Below are 20,936 nucleotides of genomic sequence, written 5' to 3'. Positions count from 1 at the left end.
TAACTAACTAAATAATCACAGAAATGCATAAACAAACAGATATATTACTAACAAATGATTTTGTTGAAGATTCCTTAGTGGGCTAAGCCGATATGATGGCTTGGTGGATAAAGCAAAGTGGGTGTGGACTGAGAGAGAGCGGGAAAGACAAAAGGATCACTACACACAGTTGATAACTATATCAATTGAAATGCTAATCCTTTGCACATGAACACTCGCTCATTCGGGAATAATTGCAATCAATATATATTTACGCCTATGTGTCGTGATCTCCTCTGTTGAAATCCGGTCTGTCTGCTGTAAAGTTCATCCGAGTCTCTTTCTCTTTCCCTGAAGATCAAAGTATTTTGTGGTTAGAATGGATACTTCAGAGTACCATTTAGAAATGTTCTCATAGAATAGATGTTTCGGCGGATGTCGGTATTCGCATCCCAGGTTTACATAATTTCTAGCTGCAGACTAGTAATTAGTATCTAAGATTTGCTCTTATTCTGTAGGGATCGATAGTCTCAGAGATTAACCATTTCCAGCCGTGTAGCCAATGCTCCACGGGGTATGGTTAGGAATTCAATAACTATTCGCAATCACAGCTTACGCTGTGGGTTTGCTTAGTCTTGGTACTCAAACCTGTGCCATCTCAGGTTGCACCGAGGTATGCGTGATCTGAAGATGATTTCCTCTGGAGGGGGTTTTATTCGTAACAATGGGAAAGGGCTGTTCCATGATGCCAGATCATGTCTGTGCTCACGGGGCGGGCAAATGACTTAGATAAACATTAAATGGAATACAATTCTCTCCCATTAAATGTTTAACATTACATCATTTCACAAATAGTTTCATCTTTACTCATTCATTTTATACAAGAATTTGATGCAAATCTCTTAACTGAGGAACCTGTATAAACAGAGTTAGGGTAATGTGGCTATATTGTTTTTCATGAGGGCACAAACATGAAATAAAACGGACAGTGTCGTAGCTGGCTTCTCCACCGACCGTTTAAACAATATCCAAAATATGGATATTGTTCAGTTCTCAAATTCTGTGATGTAGTAGAAGTTCTACTGTGAAACCCTCTCTCTCCATACTGTGTGGCCAGAAGGAGAGCGTCTCCGCCAGGAATTTACAACCTGAGATAACAGAACCTGGGTGTAGGAGAAAGTGAGAGAGGGGTAAAGCCACGATCTATACCTAGAAAGGGCCACGTCATTACTTTTAGAGAAAGTTTCCTGCAATTCTATGCATTTTGCAATGGCTAATTTGCTCAAACACAATAACAAAATATATTCTTCTAAATTCATTGTTTTGGGAATTTTCAATTCTCCCTGACTGTCTCATTTTCATTTTGGGAATTTTTTGTTGTCAAAGACTAATTTAAACGTTAAGAAAAATGTTACATTTGTCACATCCATAGTTGCAATTTCTGGACTGGAGAACCATGGGAAAATACAGAAAGGAGAGCGAGATTCTGGCAGACGCGGAGAGAAATAATCATTTCCTTCCCCAACTCTGCTCATTCCTGTAAACCATTTGATTTTAGTGTTTTCTCTCTATTCTTGTTAGAGCTAAGATGCTTTGTCTTTTCTCTCTATTCTTGTTAGAGCTGAGATGTTTTCAGTCTTTTCTCTATTCCTGTAGAGCTGAGATGTTTGTTTTTGTTGCTCATTTGAGTCTCAAGCTAAAAAGTAAAAATAAGGGTTAATGTCCCACTGGGTAAAAAAACACTCAGCTGGTTCTTCCCATAAATCCTCTAGAAGAAACTACAATAACAACTGTAGGTTCTACCAGGAACTAATAACACTACAGTACAGTTCACTTTAGAGGGAGTTTGGGGAGGAGGATTGTGTTCGTTTTTACAAGGCTGTCTCCCAAATGGCACCCTATGTATTCCCTTGACTAGATCCTTAAGGGGCCCGGTCAAAGGTAGTGCACTACAATGGCAATATAGTGCCAATTGGAACTTAGCCTAGATGATCATCTGGTAATGATAATTCATCTTATTACCACAGTAAAAGAATAATCTCAAGTCTCCCCTCTTTTTCATACTTGTGGTTTGGCAATCGTTACCACAGGCGGTCCGGGTCACGAAGCCCAACATCCCTGAGAGCATTCGCAGGAACTATGAGATGATGTGAGTAGAAAATTTGGCTGTAGAACACTGAAACTTTCCATGTTCCCTGAACCCCCAATCCCCTGCTGTGTGTTCTTTATATGGGTCGTTCTACAGAAGCGGTATAAATTGGGGGTTGGAAAGAAAGTCATATTTGTATCATATTTCTCCCAAACTTTCAGCACACATGTCTTCCAATATATGTCTGGTAGACATACACTCAGCAGCCAGTTTATTATGTACACCCATCTAGTACCGGATCGGACCCCCCTTTGCCTCCAGAACCGCGTTAATTTTTCGGGGAATGGATTCTACAAGTTTGAAACGTTCCACAGGGGTGTTGGTACATGCTGACGCGATGGCATCACACAGTTGCTTCAGATTTGACGGCGGTACACCACTGCCATCAGCCTGTACCGTTGACACCATGCAGGATGGGTCCATGGGCGGCCATCTGCATGATGCAACATGAGACGGAATTCGTCGGACCTGGCAATGTTTTTCCACTCCTCAATTGTCCAGTGTAGGTGATTGCGTGCCCACTGGAGACTTCTTCTTGATAAGAGTGGAACCCGGTGTGGGCGTCTGCTGCAATAGCCGATCCGTGACAAGGATCGACGAGTTGTGTGTTCCGAGATGCCGTTCTGCACACCACTGTTGTACTGTGCCTTTATTTGTGTGTTTGTGGCCCGTGTATATACTACTCACACACTGTTTGTATTGCATATTTAAATATTTACCTGAATTCCCAACCTTAAATTGTATTTGCATACAAATTTTAAAACACCTTTTTTTTTTTACCTGATTTTCAAAACCTTTAAATTGAATTTAGAGAAATAGATACTATTTTTCTCTGGAAAATGTTCAATGTTGATTGTATGAATCTAAAACTTGTTGATAGATGTTTAAATTTTCACTTTACCAATCTTTATTTTGGCAAAATAACAGGCGTTTCGGTGTCGTGTCAATCAAACTCATTTTGGTATAGACATTATCATTGAGCGCTTCCACCATTTTAAAAAGTAGTCAACCGAGTGGGGATTCCTATGGGTTGAGGCAATGTTCCCTATAAGCTGTGTGCAGCTCCCCTCGGACTGCCACTCAGAAGAAATATGAGCCCTGAAGGACAAGTGGATAAATAGGTTAATGTCAAGCCCTGCATGTTTTTTTCTCTCCCAAAAGTCTCATGGAATGTAGGCATTTAACACCACACACAGCTACTGTAGGCTGAATGACGAAGGCCTTGAGGCCGATACGTAAAGCTTATTAAAGATCAGAGCATACTATCAAGAGCAGTGTGCAGGTTCCTTCTCGTTTTTATCATCTTATCCAACTGTTACCATGCACCTGCAAAAAAGGTAGCTCAGATGTGCGAGTGCCTTATGAATTTTGAGCTGTTAAAATGTTATGGGATGCATTTTTTTCCATTGTTTTTGATGGTAGGCCACTCTGGTAGGCATATATTATGATCAAATAGCCACAGTTACCTACTTGGCTACTGTTAAAACCAACTTAAAGTGGGTACAGCCTCAGTGTTCACAGTAAATGTTGGAAGTTGCACAGAATTTTCACAATGTTCAAGTTTGCGCTCAGCAGACCTGAAATTTGATCAGTGGCATTTTTTTTTGAGGTAACATTGGTTGGGAGTGATCAGCCAATGACCAGAGAGCATTGTCTTCAAATTTGGTTGCCTTTGGTTTGTAAACCAGACTAAAATAATATCCAGGAGCCAAGACCAATATTTATACCAGGACATGGGTCCCAAGATCCAGACCCAGTGAGTTGACAATGACAAGTTAATAAAGACAGAATTTTGGGGTCTCAAGTGGTCCCTTCAGTTGTGAGAAACTCAAGTAGAGTAAAGTACAGTAGGGTACATTAGAATAGGGTGCGGTAGAGCACAGTACAGTAGTGAACAGTACAGTATAGCACATTATAGACATCTATGTTTTGGACAAATAGACGTTAATGTTTGGGCTCTTGAAGAGCTGGAGGAACTTTGCTGGCTGTGCATGTCAATACTCTCCAGTTTTTCCTGGAGTGAGCACTTGTCCACTACCCACATGGTGGTCCTCTACACAATTCTGTGCTTCCAACTTTGTGGCAAAAGTTTGGGGAAGCTCTTTTCCTGTTTCAGTATGCCAATGCCCCCGTGCACAAAGCGAGATTCATACAGAAATGGTTTGTCGAGATCGGTGTGGAAGAACTTGACTGGCCTGCACAGAGCCCTGATCTCAGCCCCATCGAACACCTTTGGGATGAATTGGAACGCCGACTGAGAGCTAGGCCTTATCGCCCAACATTAGTGCCCAACCTCACTAATGCTCTTGTGGCTGAATGGAAGCAAGTCCCCGCAGCAATGTTCCAACATCTAGCAGAAAGCCTTCCCAGAAGAGTGGAGACTGTTATAGCAGCAAAGTGGGACCAACTCCATATTAATGCCCATGATTTTGGAATGAGATGTTCGAGGAGCAGGTGTCCACATACTTTTGGTCATGTAATGTATTTGTAGGGTGGTAGCTTAAGGCACATTCTACAATCTTTTAGCGTGTGTTTTGGTAGTGATATCAAAAGTGGGGCAGCATTTTTCAGAGAAAGATGTTTTAAACTACCAATTTAGATCAGTATTTTTCAGTGTAATAACAGAACTCAGTATGTTCTATTGAAATAATAGTGTTAACTTCTTGATTCTACTTGAGACGCATATGTCTCAAGTAGGCACCTGGAAATGCAAATGCGCTACGCTAAATGCTAAATGTACTCGTTAAAACTCAAACCTTGATCAAAATTCACAAGCAGGGTATTGAATTAAAGCTACACTCGTTGTGAACCTAGCCAACAAGTCAGATTTTTAAAATGCTTTTCGGCGAAAGCATGAGAAGGTATTATCTGATAGCATGCACCACCTGAAAATGCCTGAATGCGACGTAAACAAAGACTCTGCTTATCCGACGCAGCACAAAACGCAGAAATAAAATATAAAACATTCATTACCTTTGACGAGCTTCTTTCTTGGCACTCCTATATGCCCCATAAACATCACTATTGGGTCTTTTTTTCGTTTAAATCGGTCCATATATACCCAAAATAGCTTTCTATGGAAGCTGTGTCATTCAGAAAAAAACATCGTTTTTTAACGCTGCATCATTTTTTTAAATTAAAAAAGTCGACGATAAACTTTCACAAAACACTTCGAAATCCTTTTGTAATCCAACTTTAGGTATTAGTAAACGTTTATAATCTATCAAAATGATTACAGGGCGATGTATATTCAATAGCTCCTCGTCTGCAAATCAATGGCTGCCATTGTCCACATTTACAGCGTCCTGGTGGAGACTGGAAGAAACGGATGCCAGATACTTGGATTTTCCAACAAAAAATTCAATTGAAAATGACGACAATGGCGACATCGTGTGGAATTTGTATGAATTGCATGCAGGTCGATATTAAATTTTGCCCTCTTTTAACAACCCATGAAAGTGACTTATGGAAATTATTTTTAGCTTTCAGAGAGCAGTTTTTCTTGCGTTTTTCAATGAAACACACGATCTGTTATAGTCACAGCCGTGATTTAACCAGTTTTAGAAACTTCAGAGTGTTTTCTATCCACACATACTAATCATATGCATATACTATATTCCTGGCATGAGTAGCAGGACACTGAAAAGTTGCGCGATTTTTAACAGAATGTTCGAAAAAGGAGGGGGTAGAAGTAAGAGGTTTTTAAGAACATTATACAAATCATTTATTGCTAAAGTTTAGTAGTCATGGTTTGGGACAGCCACCTTTCAATTGAAATAGATGTATGAACAATACCTTTGTACTATATTAATTTAACAATATGTTTGTTATTGCCTTGCATTAGAACATATGCATTTTATAGTTTTTGGGGGGGACAGCAATTTACACCACTTCTGTAGAATCACCCATATATGTTCTCCCCGGACCTAGGCTGTGTCACAAATTGCACCATATTCCCTAAATAGTGCACTACTTTTGACCAGTGCACTACATAGGGAATAGGGATGCAGACCCAAAGTAAGTGGATCTGTCTCTGCTGGTTCATGTCTCTGTCTGCTCTCCACTTACATCTGGAAGACTTTAGTGAGGGACTGTTGATGCTGTTTATTCATGGTGGTGAGTTAACATGTTGTTGCACAAAAGTCACCATACTTATCACTAAAGAAGGTTAGGATATTTCCTAGGATTGGATATTCTAGGAAATTATAGAACCACTGCATGTTGTGGGACTGGAGAAAGATGTTAACCAGCTGTTGGCACGCGCTGTAATCTCTGTTTGTGTGTGGGTTTAGGGAGGCCGAGAAGACAAAGCTGCTGATTTCTGCTCAGACTCAGAAGGTAGTGGAGAAGGAGGCGGAGACAGAGCGAAAGAGGGCTGTGATTGGTGAGTCATGGGTGACACTAACGCACTATAACCTTATATTTACACTGACAAAATATTAAACTGACATTTACAATAACACTGACATTTTATAAACAAATTATCATTTTTAACAGGGATTCAGACAGTTTTCTCGCTAAAATCCCAGAATACAAGGTTAATTTCCTGTCTCCATGTGCTGCTCTACAGAGGCAGAGAAGGTGGCTCAAGTGGCGGAAATCAAGTTTAGCCAGAAAGTCATGGAGAAAGAAACAGAGAAAACAATCTCTGAAATTGAAGGTGTGTATATCTGGCAAAATTATAGTACCTGTATATTTATCATTAGGCCACAGGCCAGTGAAATAGTGTGCTTATACAACGGGGGTTTTAGGATGCTCTACATTTTTGTCCTTGGCTCTGGCTCTGAGTCATGATGGTAGAAAAAGCAGTTACCCGAGGACTGACTGACTGAGTGTGGAAGCTCAGAGCTTAGGTGAAATACATTTAAACAGGGTTTCTTATACTATGGGTCGGGACCCAAAGTGGGACCTGGGCATGTAAAAGGTGGGTCGTGAGTTAGGAGAATACATCTATAATTACACAATGTTTCTTATTTTTTTTATTTTATTTCACCTTTATTTAAACAGGTAGGCTAGTTGAGAACAAGTTCTCATTTACAACCGAGACCTGTCCTAGATAAAGCAAAGCAGTTCGACACATGGAATAAACAAACATATACAGTCAATAATACAGTAGAAAAAGTCTATATACAGTGTGTGCAAATGAGGTAGGATAAGGGGGGTGAGGCAATAAATAGGCCATGGTGACGAAGTAATTACAATATAGCAATTAAACACTGGAATGGTAATGTGCAGAAGATGAATGTGCAAGTAGAGATACTGGGGTACAAAGTAGCAAGATAAATAAATAAATACAGTATGGGGATGAGATAGTTTGATGGGCTATTTACAGGTGCAGTGATCTGTGAGCTGCTCTGACAGCTGGTGCTTAAAGCTAGTGAGGGAGATATGAGTCTCCAGCTTCAGTCATTTTTGCAGTTCATTCCAGTCATTGGCAGCAGAGAACTGGAAGGAAAGGCGGCCAAAGGAAGAACTGGCTATGGGGGTGACCAGTGAGATATACCTGCTGGAGTGTGTGCTACGGGTGGGTGCTGCTATGGTGACCAGTGAGCAGAGATAAGGCGGGGCTTTACCTAGCAGAGACGACCTGAGATGACCTAGGGCCAGTAGGTTTGGCGACGAGTTTGAAGCGTGTGCCAGAAGGAGTCTGGAAGGAGAGTTTACAGTTTAACCAGACACCTCGGTATTTGTAGTTGTCCACATATTCTAAGTCAGAACCGTCCAGAGTAGAGATGCTGGACGTGCGGGCAGCGATCGGTTGAAGAGCATGCATTTAGTTTTACTTGCATTTAAGAGCAGTTGGAGGCCACGGAAGGAGAGTTGTATGGTTGTAACAAATTCAACAGATAATTTTAGAAAGAGAGGGTCCAGATTGTCTAGCCTGGCTGATTTGTAGGGGTCCAGATTTTGCAGCTCTTTCAGAACATCCAGCTATCTGGATTTGGGTGAAGGAGACATGGGGGAGGCTTGGGCGAGTTGCTGTGGAGGGTGCATGGCTGTTGATTGGGTAGGTGTAGCCAGGTGGAAAGCATGGCCAGCCGTAGAAAAATGCTTATTCTCAATTATAGTGAATTTATCGGTGGTGACAGTGTTTCCTAGCCTCAGTGCAGTGGGCAGCTGGGAGGAGGTGCTTTTATTCTCCATGGACTTTACAATGTCACAGAACTTTTTTGAGTTTGTGCTACAGGATGCAAATTTCTGCTTAAAAAAGCTAGCCTTAGCTTTCCTAACTGCCTGTGTATATTGGTTCCTAACTTCCCTGAAAAGTTGCATATCACGGGGGCAATTCGATGCTAATGCAGAACGCCGCAGGATGTTTTTGTGCTGTTCAAGGGCAGTCAGGTCTGGAGAGAACCAAAGGCTATATCTGTTCCTGGTTCAACATTTTTTGAATGGGGCATGCTTATTTAAGATGGTGAGGACGGCACTTTTAAAGAATAACCAGGCATCCTCTACTGACAGGGTGAGGTCAATATCCTTCCAGGATACCCGGGCCAGGTCGATTAGAAAGGCCTGCTCGCTGAAGTGTTTTAGGGAGCGTTTGACAGTGATGAGTGGTGGTCGTTTGACCGCAGACCCATTACGGATGCAGGAAATGAGGCAGTGATCTCTGAGATCTTGGTTGAAAACAGCAGAGGTGTCTTTGGAGGGCAAGTGAGGGTGCCCGTGTTTCAGAATTTGGGGTTGTACCTGGTGGGTTCATTTATCATTTGTGTGAGATTGAGGGCATCAATCTTAGATTGTAGGATGGCTAGAGTGTTAACTTCTTTGGGTTGGGGGCGGTATTTTGACGTCCGGATGAAAAGCATGCCCAAAGAAAACTGCCTGCTACTCAGGCCCAAAAGCTAGGATATGCATATACAGTGGGGCAAAAAAGTATTTAGTCAGCCACCAATTGTGCAAGTTCTCCCACTTAAAAAGATGAGAGGCCTGTAATTTTCATCATAGGTACACTTCAACTATGACAGACAAAATGAGAAAAGAAAATACAGAAAATCACATTGTAGGATTTTTAATGAATTTATTTGCAAATTATGGTGGAAAATAAGTATTTGGTCACCTACAAACAAGCAAGATTTCTGGCTCTCACAGACCTGTAACTTCTTCTTTAAGAGGCTCCTCTGTCCTCCACTCGTTACCTGTATTAATGGCACCTGTTTGAACTTGTTATCAGTATAAAAGACACCTGTCCACAACCTCAAACAGTCACACTCCAAACTCCACTATGGCCAAGACCAAAGAGCTGGACACCAAAAGGACACCAGAAACAAAATTGTAGACCTGAACCAGGCTGGGAAGACTGAATCTGCAATAGGTAAGCAGCTTGGTTTGAAGAAATCAACTGTTGGAGAAATTATTAGGAAATGGAAGACATACAAGACAACTGATAATCTCCCTCGATCTGGGGCTCCACGCAAGATCTCACCCCGTGGGGTCAAAATGATCACAAGAACGGTGAGCAAAAATCCCAGAACCACACGGGGGGACCTAGTGAATGACCTGCAGAGAGCTGGGACCAAAGTAACAAAGCCTACCATCAGTAACACACTACGCCGCCAGGGACTCAAATCCTGCAGTGCCAGACGTGTCCCCTTGCTTAAGCCAGTACATGTCCAGGCCCGTCTGAAGTTTGCTGGAGAGCATTTGGATGATCCAGAAGAAGATTGGGAGAATGTCATATGGTCAGATCAAACCAAAATATAACTTTTTGGTAAAACTCAACTCGTCGTGTTTGGAGGACAAAGAATGCTGAGTTTCATCCAAAGAACACCATACCTACTGTGAAGCATGGGGGTGGAAACATCATTCTTTGGGGCTGTTTTTCTGCAAAGGGACCAGGACGACTGTGTAAAGGAAAGAATGAATGGGGGCCATGTATCGTAAGATTTTGAGTGAAAACCTCCTTCCATCAGCAAGGGCATTGAAGATGAAACGTGGCTGGGCATTGAAGATGAAACGTGGCTGGGTCTTTCAGCATGACAATGATCCCAATCACACCGCTCGGGCAACGAAGGAGTGGCTTCATAAGAAGCATTTCAAGGTTCTGGAGTGGCCTAGCCAGTCTCCAGAACTCAACCCCATAGAAAATCTTTGGAGGGAGTTGAAAGTCCATGTTGCCCAGCAACAGCCCCAAAACATCACTGCTCTAGAGGAGATCTGCATGGAGGAATGGGCCAAAATACCATCAACAGTGTGTGAAAACCTTGTGAAGACTTACAGAAAATGTTTGACCTCTGTCATTGCCAACAAAGGGTATATAACAAAGTATTGAGATTAAACTTTTGTTATTGACCAAATACTTAATTTCCACCATAATTTGCAAATAAATTCATTAAAAATCCTACAATGTGATTTTCTGGATTTTTTTTCCTCATTTTGTCTGTCATAGTTGAAGTGTACCGAAGATGAAAATGACAGGCCTCATCTTTTTAAGTGGGAGAACTTGCACAATTGGTGGCTGACTAAATACTTTTTTGCCCCACTGTAATTGGTAGATTTGGATAGAAAACACTCTATAAAGTTTCTGTGAGTATAACAGAACTGAAATGGCAGGTGAAGCCCCGAGGACAAACCACCCCCTACCACTGATTTCGTGCCCGATTGCAGTTCCTAGGGCTTCCACTAGATGTCAACAGTCTAGAGTTTCAGGCTGGTTTTTGGAAAAATGAGGGAGAAGTAGTTTTTCTAAGGGCTCCCATTTTGGCTGTAGTGCTTCCATGCGCATTGCCGAGAGAGCGCGTTCTTTTTGTTTATCTCCGGTAAAGAAAATAACGATTCTCCATCTTAAATTTGATTGTTTATTTGCATATTAGGGTACCTAAGGATGGACTATTAACATTGCTTGACTTGTTTGGATAAGTTTATTGGTAATGTTTGGGATTAATTTTGTATGCATTTTGACCGATGGAAACCGAGTGGATTATTGACAGAAGAGCTCCATCTTTATATCCATCGTTTTTATGGATATAAAGAAAAAATGTATCGAACAAAAGGACCATTTTTAATGTAACAGACCTTTTGGAGTGCCAACAGAACAAGATTTTCAATGTTAAGGCATATATTATATCGCTATTTCTGACTTTCGTGTCTCAACTCCCTGGTTGAAAATGATTTGTTATGCATTTGTGTGTTGGACGCTGTCCTCAGATAATCGCATGGTTTGCTTTCGCCGTAAAGCCTTTTTGAAATCTGACATCTTGGCTGGATTAACAACAAGTTAAGCTTTATTTTGATTTATTGCACTTGTGATTTCATGAAAGTTAGGTCACTTAGCAGCACGAGCTCTGAAGATAGATGGGGGGGCAATCAATTCACATATGGTGTCCAGGGCACAGTTGGGGGCAGACGGTGGTCTATATCAAGGGGCAACGGTGAGAGATTTGTTTCTGGAAATGTGGATTTTTAAAAGTAGAAGCTCAAATTGTTTGGGCACAAATCTCGATAGCCTGTGGAGTTCTGTCTTACTCTCTCTGCAGTAGATTGCAACATCGCCCCCTTTGGCAGTTCTATCTTGTCGGGAAATATTACAGTTAGGGATGGAAATTTCAGGGGTTTTGGTGGTGTTCCTAAACCAGGATTCAGACACGGCTAGGACATCCGGGTTGGCAGAGTGTGCTAAAGCAGTGAATAAAGCAAACTTAGAGAGGAGGCTTCTAATGTTAACATGCATGAAACCACGGCTTTTACGGTTACAGAAGTCAACAAATCAGAGCACCTGGGGAGTAGGAGTGGAGCTAGTCACTGCAGGGCCTGGATTAACCTCTACATCACCAGAGGAACAGAGGAGGAGTAGGATAAGGGTACGGCTAAGGGCTATCAGAACTGGCCGTCTAGTACGTTCGGAACAGAGAGTAAAAGGAGCAGGTTTCTGGGCGCGATAGTATAGATTCAAGGCATAATGTACAGATAAAGATATGGTAGGATGTGAGTACATTGGAGGTAAACCTAGGCATTGAGTAATGATGAGAGAGATATTCTCTAGAGACATTTAAACCAGGTGATGTCACCGCATATGTGGGAGGTGGAACTAAATGGTTGGTTAAGGCATATTGAGCAGGGCTAGAGGCTCTACAGTGAAATAAGACAGTAATCACTAACCAGGACAGTAATGGACAAGGCATGTTAATATTAGGGAGAGGCATGCGTAGCCGAGTGAGCATAGGGGTCCAGTGAGTGGTTGGGCTGACTGGAGACACGGCGATTAAGACAGCTAGCAGGCCGGGGCTAGCAGAAGGACCCTAGAGGGACGTCGCAACGGAGGAAAGTCTGTTTTAACCTCCTCGTGCGGTAACGTTGATAGACCAGTCGTGATGGATTAGTAGGGTTCCGAGTTACAGAGGGGTCCAAGTCCAATTGGCAAAATAAGTATAGTGGCCCAAGAAATTGGCCTATGGATCTATTCAGCTAACAGTCCAATATGCTCTAGACAGCTAGTGGGCCGCGGCTAGCAGATAGGCATTCAGGGGATGTCGTGACGTAGGGGCAGTTGAGTACTTCCTCGAGCAGGTTACATCGGTAGTCCAGTCGTGAAGGATCGGCGGGGTTCCGTGCCCCGTACCGGCAGTGGAAGGGGTCCGGGTATTGTAGCCCAGGAGTGGCTGATGGGCCTCTTCAGCTAGCCGGGAGAATGGGCCTAGCATGGGATAGCTCCAGGTTAATTGGTGCTTGGTTCGGGACAGACGTTAGACAGGAATTGTCACTCGGATTGCAGCTAGCTAGCTGCTATGATCTAGGTGAAAAGGTTCAGAGCTTGCGGTAGGAATCCGGGGATATGGAGAGAAAATTGGTCCGGTTTGAGTCGCGTTGTACAAACTGGCGAGAGTTTTCCGAGCTAAAGGTTAGCTGATGACCGCTAGTGAGCTGGCTAGTTTATGTTGGGGGATTCCGGTTCCGAGGTAAATAAAAATACTTTACAAAAAACAGATCCACACCACATTGTGGTGCAGGAGAGTATTTTGAAGTTGAGGTTTAGAAAAATATAAAAAAGATATGCGAAGAAAAATATACAGTGCCTTGCGAAAGTATTCGGCCCCCTTGAACTTTGCAACCTTTTGCCACATTTCAGGCTTCAAACATAAAGATATAAAACTGTATTTTTTTGTGAAGAATCAACAACAAGTGGGACACAATCATGAAGTGGAACGACATTTATTGGATATTTCAAACTTTTTTAACAAATCAAAAACTGAAAAATTGGGCGTGCAAAATTATTCAGCCTCTTTACTTTCAGTGCAGCAAACTCTCTCCAGAAGTTCAGTGAGGATCTCTGAATGATCCAATGTTGACCTAAATGACTAATGATGTTAAATACAATCCACCTGTGTGTAATAAAGTATCTGTATAAATGCACCTGCACTGTGATAGTCTCAGAGGTCCGTTAAAAGCGCAGAGAGCATCATGAAGAACAAGGAACACACCAGGCAGGTCCGAGATACTGTTGTGAAGAAGTTTTAAAGCCGGATTTGGATACAAAAAGATTTCCCAAGCTTTAAACATCCCAAGGAGCACTGTGCAAGCGATAATATTGAAATGGAAGGAGTATCAGACCACTGCAAATCTACCAAGACCTGGCCGTCCCTCTAAACTTTCAGCTCATTCAAGGAGAAGACTGATCAGAGATGCAGCCAAGAGGCCCATGATCACTCTGGATGAACTGCAGAGATCTACAGCTGAGGTGGGAGACTCTGTCCATAGGACAACAATCAGTCGTATATTGCACAAATCTGGCCTTTATGGAAGAGTGGCAAGAAGAAAGCCTTTTCTTAAAGATATCCATAAAAAGTGTAGTTTAAAGTTTGCCACAAGCCACCTGGGAGACACACCAAACATGTGGAAGAAGGTGCTCTGGTCAGATGAAACCAAAATTGAACTTTTTGGCAACAATGCAAGGCGTTATGTTTGGCGTAAAAGCAACACAGCTCATCACACTGAACACACCATCCCCACTGTCAAACATGGTGGTGGCAGCATCATGGTTTGGGCCTGCTTTTCTTCAGCAGGGACAGGGAAGATGGTTAAAATTGATGGGAAGATGGATGGAGCCAAATACAGGACCATTCTGGAAGAAAACCTGATGGAGTCTGCAAAAGACCTGAGACTGGGACGGAGATTTGTCTTCCAACAAGACAATGATCCAAAACATAAAGCAAAATCTACAATGGAATGGTTCAAAAATAAACATATCCAGGTGTTCGAATGGCCAAGTCAAAGTCCAGACCTGAATCCAATCGAGAATCTGTGGAAAGAACTGAAAACTGCTGTTCACAAATGCTCTCCATCCAACCTCACTGAGCTCGAGCTGTTTTGCAAGGAGGAATGGGAAAAAATGTCAGTCTCTCGATGTGCAAAACTGATAGAGACATACCCCAAGCGACTTACAGCTGTAATCGCAGCAAAAGGTGGCGCTACAAAGTATTAACTTAAGGGGGCTGAATAATTTTGCACGCCCAATTTTTCAGTTTTTGATTTGTTTAAAAAGTTTGAAATATCCAATAAATGTTGTTCCACTTCATGATTGTGTCCCACTTGTTGTTGATTCTTCATAAAAAAAATACAGTTTTATATCTTTATGTTTGAAGCCTGAAATGTGGCAAAAGGTCGCAAAGTTCAAGGGGGCCGAATACTTTCGCAAGGCACTGTATATACATGGGACACGACAAGACGAAGGACAAATTGCCATCTTGGAATGAGGACAATTTGGGTCATGGGAGGACGGTCAATTGCTCATTGGGTCTCGAGCTGAAAAAGTTTAAGAACCCCTGATTGAGACATATTCCTGCTCCCTCCTGTCTCCTCAGACACAGTTTCCATTTTAACTAGTGTTGGCATTTCCCAAAGCCCAAGGGATTCTTCTTTTCTACATTTGTTTTCTACACTTTATAGCCCTGCTAATGCTGATGCCTCCTCTCTGACCCACTCCTCTTTGTCTCTGACCTCTAACCCCTGGGTTGCAGACAGGGCTTTCCTGGCCAAGATGAGAGCCAGGGCCGATGCAGAGTTCTACACAGCACAAAGAGCCGCTGAGGCCAATAAGGTGAGAGGAGACGGACGGTTCCCCTTGGCCCTAACCCTTCCATGTTTGCAGATCTGAAGGGTCTACATAATTCCACTATATTGCTTCCTCCATGCAGATCTACAAATATCCGAGGGTTAGAGCCAAGGGAAGGTAGAAGGGAGTGAATTGGGAGCAGCTGGAACAGTCAGAGAGAACACACTGCCCCTCAGGCTACAATCTAACATCACACTACAGCCAGGAATCCATCAATGCCCTGTCTCGCCCCTCTTTCTCTCACTCCACCCCCTCTTCCTCTCTCTCCCCCTCTCCTCTCTCTTTCTCCTCATCTTTCCTTTTCCTATCTCTCTCTGCCTCCCAGTTGAAGCTGACGCCAGAGTACCTGCAGCTGATGAAGTTCCAGGCCATAGCAGCTAACAGTAAGATCTACTTTGGCAGTGAGATCCCCCAGATGTTTGTTGACTCTGGGCCAGGCACATCTAAGGCCTCAGCTGCCATGGACGTCCTAGCTGAACAGATCCTGGACCTGGACTGATGGAGAGGAGAGACCCATTCTAGGGCTGGAGCTGGGCCAAGGCCAGGCACAAGGTGTGGTGGTAGAGGAGCCTTGGGTTTTTGTTTTGTTTTATGAATCCCAAATGGCACCTTATTCCCTATATAGTGTACTACTATAGTGCACTACTATCCATAGGCCTCCTGTCAAAAGTAGTGCACTATATAGGGAATAGGTTGCCATTTGGGATGCAAACCTGGACCAGGAGGCTTTATTAGCTCTACAACAGACTATCCTGAGAAGACCGTAGGCGAAACAAAGAGATATTGAATGTAACAGCGTAATGTGGTTTGTTTCTGTTGGCTGAATTATCACTTTTTGTTTTTGTGTTGTATTGTTTTTCTAATTTCCTCTTGCACCAGGGACATTTAAACATTAACTGAACTTATGCAAGTGTGTGATGTATGTTTTTTTTTCCATTGTTACTTCATTTGGTAGCGCTTTCTTGTATTTTCTAATGATGGTTGTCTTTTATGTGTTGCATAGCTCATAAGTGTAAGAGATGTGTACAGAGAGACAGTTGTGTGTGATTCATTATTTTATAACTAAAATGTTGGGATTACCTTGTTTCTTCATACAGATCTCTCTCCCATAAGAATTGTCTTGCTATCTTTACTATCTTGCCAGGGTCTTATCACAACAACAGATGTAACAGATCTTGACTAAACACATAATTGTGCATTTTTTCTCTCATGTACATTATCTCTTGTATAGAGTTGTCACAGTGTGATTTCTTCACAGAAAAACAAACAAAAGCTAATTACTTTATTGGAAGGATTTGGTAATGGATTCAATGGTATAATGATCTCAATGGGGTTGTAAATGAAAGATGCAGCATCAGCTTTTTTAACTCTGCATTTCACTCACTGGTTCCTCAGTGTTGGAGACAAAGCTCATTTGGGGTTAATCATTTGTATGTTTTTCACCAGTGCTTAACTAAACTTGTTTGTGAGGCATTTGATTCTTGTACTGTGTATCTATAAAACTGTTCTCTTAATGTAACTCTGGTTTGCTCTGCGTTAGCCGTGCGAGTGACTACCTGTATAAACTGTTTTAGACTCGCTCAGGTTGACTTGACTGATTACTTGAAGGGAACTGTTTTTGCACTCTCACTGATATTAAATTGTGAATGAGCAATCCATAATTTTATCATTTATACAATAAAATTAGTTTTCCTTTGTAGAGTGATGTTTCTGTGGGTGTTTTCATTGACTTTTTCTTACATTGCCCTTTCACATCTGTCAAGGAAGAAAGACAAACATGTTGAATCTTGATTGGATTCGGCTACATACCACTGCCTATTGAAAGGCTAGTTCAGATGTGCTCATGTTATGTAAATTGTGATGATAGATTCACAGCCATTCAGACTATTGCACAAAGTTACGGACTGTTTCTGAAGTTATGAAGATGAGAAGTTACCCAATTTGATGACAGAGACAACTCCAATTTACACTTGAAGACATGGCCTACAGAAAATAAAGATTAGATAACATATTTTTCAAGCATCCTCTGTTAAATTGAACTCTTATTTTAGAGATGTTTGACTCAATTTGTTGTGTAACGTTCAAAATTGAATGGCTCTATTCAATCTGTATCGCCAAAGAGTTACAGATTGCGCAATAGTAATGTAAAGGTGATTTCAGATTGAGCTGATATGCAGCGTTTAGTGTGAATGCAGTCTCCACTAATGCGGGAACATGCCTTTAAATTTCAATCACGCTGTAACACTTAACTTCTGCGATATAGATTGAATAGAGCCCTAAATCCATAATTTTGATGATGGCTTTATTGTATCCGTTAAGAAATGATTTTGCATCCAACAGCATTAGCCTATTGTTTATAATATGTACCACTAAAGTGCCATGACTTCACTATCATTTTTCTGGTACAAGTCTATGTCCAATAGCTAAGCCAAGTTTTATCTACAGTCAAAGAAACAATCACCTATTACAGTTAGTCAGAAGTTTACATACACTTAGGTTGGAGTCATTAAAACTCATTTTTCAACCACTCCACAAATTTCTCGTTAACATCCTATAGTTTTGGCAAGTCGGTTAGCACATCTACTTTGTGCATGACACAAGTCATTTTTCTAACAATTGTTTACAGACATTATTTCACTTACTGTGTGAGACACACACACTGTGTCAGAATTTTACATACACGAAGTTGACTGCCTTTAAACAGCTTGGAAAATTCCTGAAAATTATGTCATGGCTTTAGAAGATTCTGATAGGCTAATTGACATCATTTGAGTCAATTGGAGGTGTACCTGTGGATGTATTTCAAGGCCTACCTTCAAAATCAATGCCTCTTTGCTTGACATGGGGAAATCAGGCAAGACCTCAGAAAGAAAATTGTAGACCACAAGTCTGGTTCATCCTAGGGGAGCAATTTCCAAACGTCTGAAGGTACCGCATTCATCGCGTGTCATCTGACACGTTCTGTCTCCTAGAGATGAACGTACTTTGGTGCGAAAAGTGCAAATAAATCCCAGAACAACAGCAAAGGACCATGTGAAGATGCTTGAGGAGACCGGTACAAAAGTATCTATATCCACAGTAAAATGAGTCCTATATTGACATAACCCGAAAGGCTGCTCAGCAAGGAAGAAGCCACTGCTCCAAAACCGCCATAAAAAAGACAGACTATGGTTTGCAACTGTACATGGGGACAAAGATCATACTTTTTTTTGTTGTCCTCTGGTCTGATGAAACAAAAATAGAACTGTTTGGCCATAATCACCATCGTTATGTTTGGAGGAAAAAGGGGGACACTTGCAAGCCGAAGAACACCATCCCAACCATGAAGCACGGGGGTGGCATCATCATGTTGTGGGGGTGCTTTGTTGCAGAGGGGACTGGTGCACTTCCCAAAATAGATGGCATCATAAGGAACGAAAATTATGTGGATATATTGAAGCAACATCTCAAGACATCAGTCAGGAAGTTAAAGCTTGGGTCTTCCAAATGGACAATGACCCCAAGCGTACTTCCAAAGTTGTGGCAAAATGGCTTAAGTTACACAAACCTGACTCAGTTACACCAGCTCTGTCAGGAGGAATGGGCCAAAATTCACCCAACTTATTGTGGGAAGCTTGTGGAAGGCTACCCGACACGTTTGACCCAAGTTAAAAAATGTAAAGGCAATACTACCAAATACTAATTGAGTGTATGTAAACTTCTGACCCACTGGGAATGTGATGAAAGAAATAAAAGCTGAAATAAATAATTATCTCTACTATTATTCTGACATTTCACATTCTTAAAATAAAGTGGTGATCCTAACTGACCTAAGACAGGGAATTGTTACTATGATTAAATGTCAGGAAATGAAAACTGAGTTTAAATGTATTTGGCTAAGGTGTATGTAAACTTCCAACTTCAACTGTATCACCTGTGATAAACACCCTACACTCTTAGAATTGTTTTTTACTAAAAGGGTTCTTGTTGGAGGGATAATGTTCTACCAATAACTGTTTTCATCTGAAGAAACTTTTTGGAAGACAACGGTTCATTGTAAGGCAAGCGGTTCTGCCTAGAACCTTTAACATCCTAACAACAGTTTTTTGGCAGAAAGGGTTCTTTGATTATTCTTTGGAAGGCAAGACAAATAATTTGGTTGGCAAGAAGGGTTCTATAGAACACTTCTGAATCTGAAAAAGCTTAATTTTGTAACTTTTTTCTTTATTTTAAAATAGAGCCTGAGCATGTGTTTACCTCTGTGTTTAAACTTTAACATCAGGAGTTTGAGTAATCTGACCAGTTTAAAAATGTGAGAATGCTGTAAACTACCTATATGGGAATATTTGTGCATGTATCTGGTATTCCCTTAATAATTGTACATATACAGTACTGACATAGTTGATATATGTGCCATCAATTCTGTCTTTCAAAATAGTATTTTCTGAGATTTTCTGAGCAGAGAGGAGAAGAATAGAAGGGAGTATGCGTGAAACAGCAGTATATTGTATGGTAGACAGCAAATTGGCCAGTTTTACCTAGTGTTGATATTTTAGTGTAACATTTCTAGTGTTTATTCAGGAGTTAAATGAACACTCAGTGGTGTAAAATAACCCCAGTGTTGGTGTTAATAGCCAGAGTTGAGTGTAATTTTTCTTTGTGTTGAGTAAAACACTATTGTCATAAATAGTTTAATTGTGAAGGCTAATAAGGTTGATGGAAACATTCATAGACAACACATTCATAGAAGGTTCTAGGAAGAACCCTTCAAAGATAAAAGGGTTCTTAGTAGAATCGTTCATAGAGGGTTCTAGGAAGAAGGGTTCTAGAACTGTTCATAGAGGATTCTACTAAGTAAAGGGTTCAAGGTAAGACCTTCTACGTAGCATCAAAAAGGGTTCCCCTATTTGGACAAACCGAAGAACCCTAGGGTAATAGCACCATTTTTTCGAGGAGTGTAGATTCCCAGTCAGGTATTAAGTGTGTGCAATCAGAAGTATTCCAGTATTCCTGCATCAGATAGTCTTGTAGAGGGGATTTCAAGCACGAGACAGTTCATAGTTTCATTTTAGTTTAGAGAGGACTGACAGAACAAAATAATTTCCAAGTGAAGAAGTAGCATTGGTTTGAATGAAACACATTGGGAACAGACTAGTCTAGACTACCCCTATTTCACAAAAAAAATGTATTCTTACCTTTTGTGTACATGTCTGCTTGTGACAGATTTGTGGCAATGTTTTTTTCTGGATTTGATACATAGCCTACTTAGTCATAACTGTGCAATTGATATGTTTAACTAATACATCAGATTTGTCAAAGCTAGAAAATGTGTATTTTGTTCTAGCAAGAGAAGGAATGGCCTCCTAAGAAACTTTCAAAGTTCTTTACATTTTCCAGATTGACTGACCTTCATGTCTTAAAGTAATGGTGGACTGTCATTTCTCTTTACTTATTTGAGCTGTTCTTGCCATAATATGGACTTGGTCTTTTACCAAATAGGACTATATTCTGTATACCACAACTACCTTGTCACAACATCACTGTTTGTCTGAAACGCATTAAGAAGGAAAGATATTCCACAAATGAACTTTTAACAAGGCACACCTGTTAATTAAAATGCTAAAAATGCCATTGAAATTCCAGGTGACTACCTCATGAAGCTGGTTGAGAGAATGCCAAGCGTGTGCAACGCTATCATCCAGGCAATGGGTGGCCACTTTGAAGAATCTCAAATATAAAATATATTTTGATTTGTTTAACACTTTTACTACATGATTCCAT

At 41.2% G+C, this 20,936-nt stretch overlaps 1 protein-coding gene across 3 annotated transcripts in view; it reads left to right on the top strand.

Annotated features, from left to right (window-relative positions):
- LOC139389264 (erlin-2) overlaps positions 1–16,875 on the top strand; it is a 29,949-nt gene extending 13,074 nt beyond the window's left edge. For all 3 annotated transcript variants that reach the window (XM_071135819.1, XM_071135818.1, XM_071135820.1), the window contains exons 8-12: positions 2,070–2,128; positions 6,421–6,512; positions 6,699–6,788; positions 15,082–15,161; positions 15,502–16,875. In XM_071135819.1, the coding sequence (XP_070991920.1) occupies positions 2,070–2,128; positions 6,421–6,512; positions 6,699–6,788; positions 15,082–15,161; positions 15,502–15,675 (495 nt within the window). In that variant the 3' untranslated portion in view covers positions 15,676–16,875. The remainder of the gene's footprint in view (positions 1–2,069; positions 2,129–6,420; positions 6,513–6,698; positions 6,789–15,081; positions 15,162–15,501) is intronic.
- The last annotated feature ends 4,061 nt before the right edge of the window (positions 16,876–20,936 follow it).

Source organism: Oncorhynchus clarkii, chromosome 30 (assembly GCF_045791955.1).
Source record: "Oncorhynchus clarkii lewisi isolate Uvic-CL-2024 chromosome 30, UVic_Ocla_1.0, whole genome shotgun sequence".
NCBI lineage: Eukaryota > Metazoa > Chordata > Actinopteri > Salmoniformes > Salmonidae > Oncorhynchus > Oncorhynchus clarkii.
The sequence above is the reverse complement of the archived record's forward strand: the minus strand, read 5'-3'. Positions and strand labels throughout refer to the sequence as shown.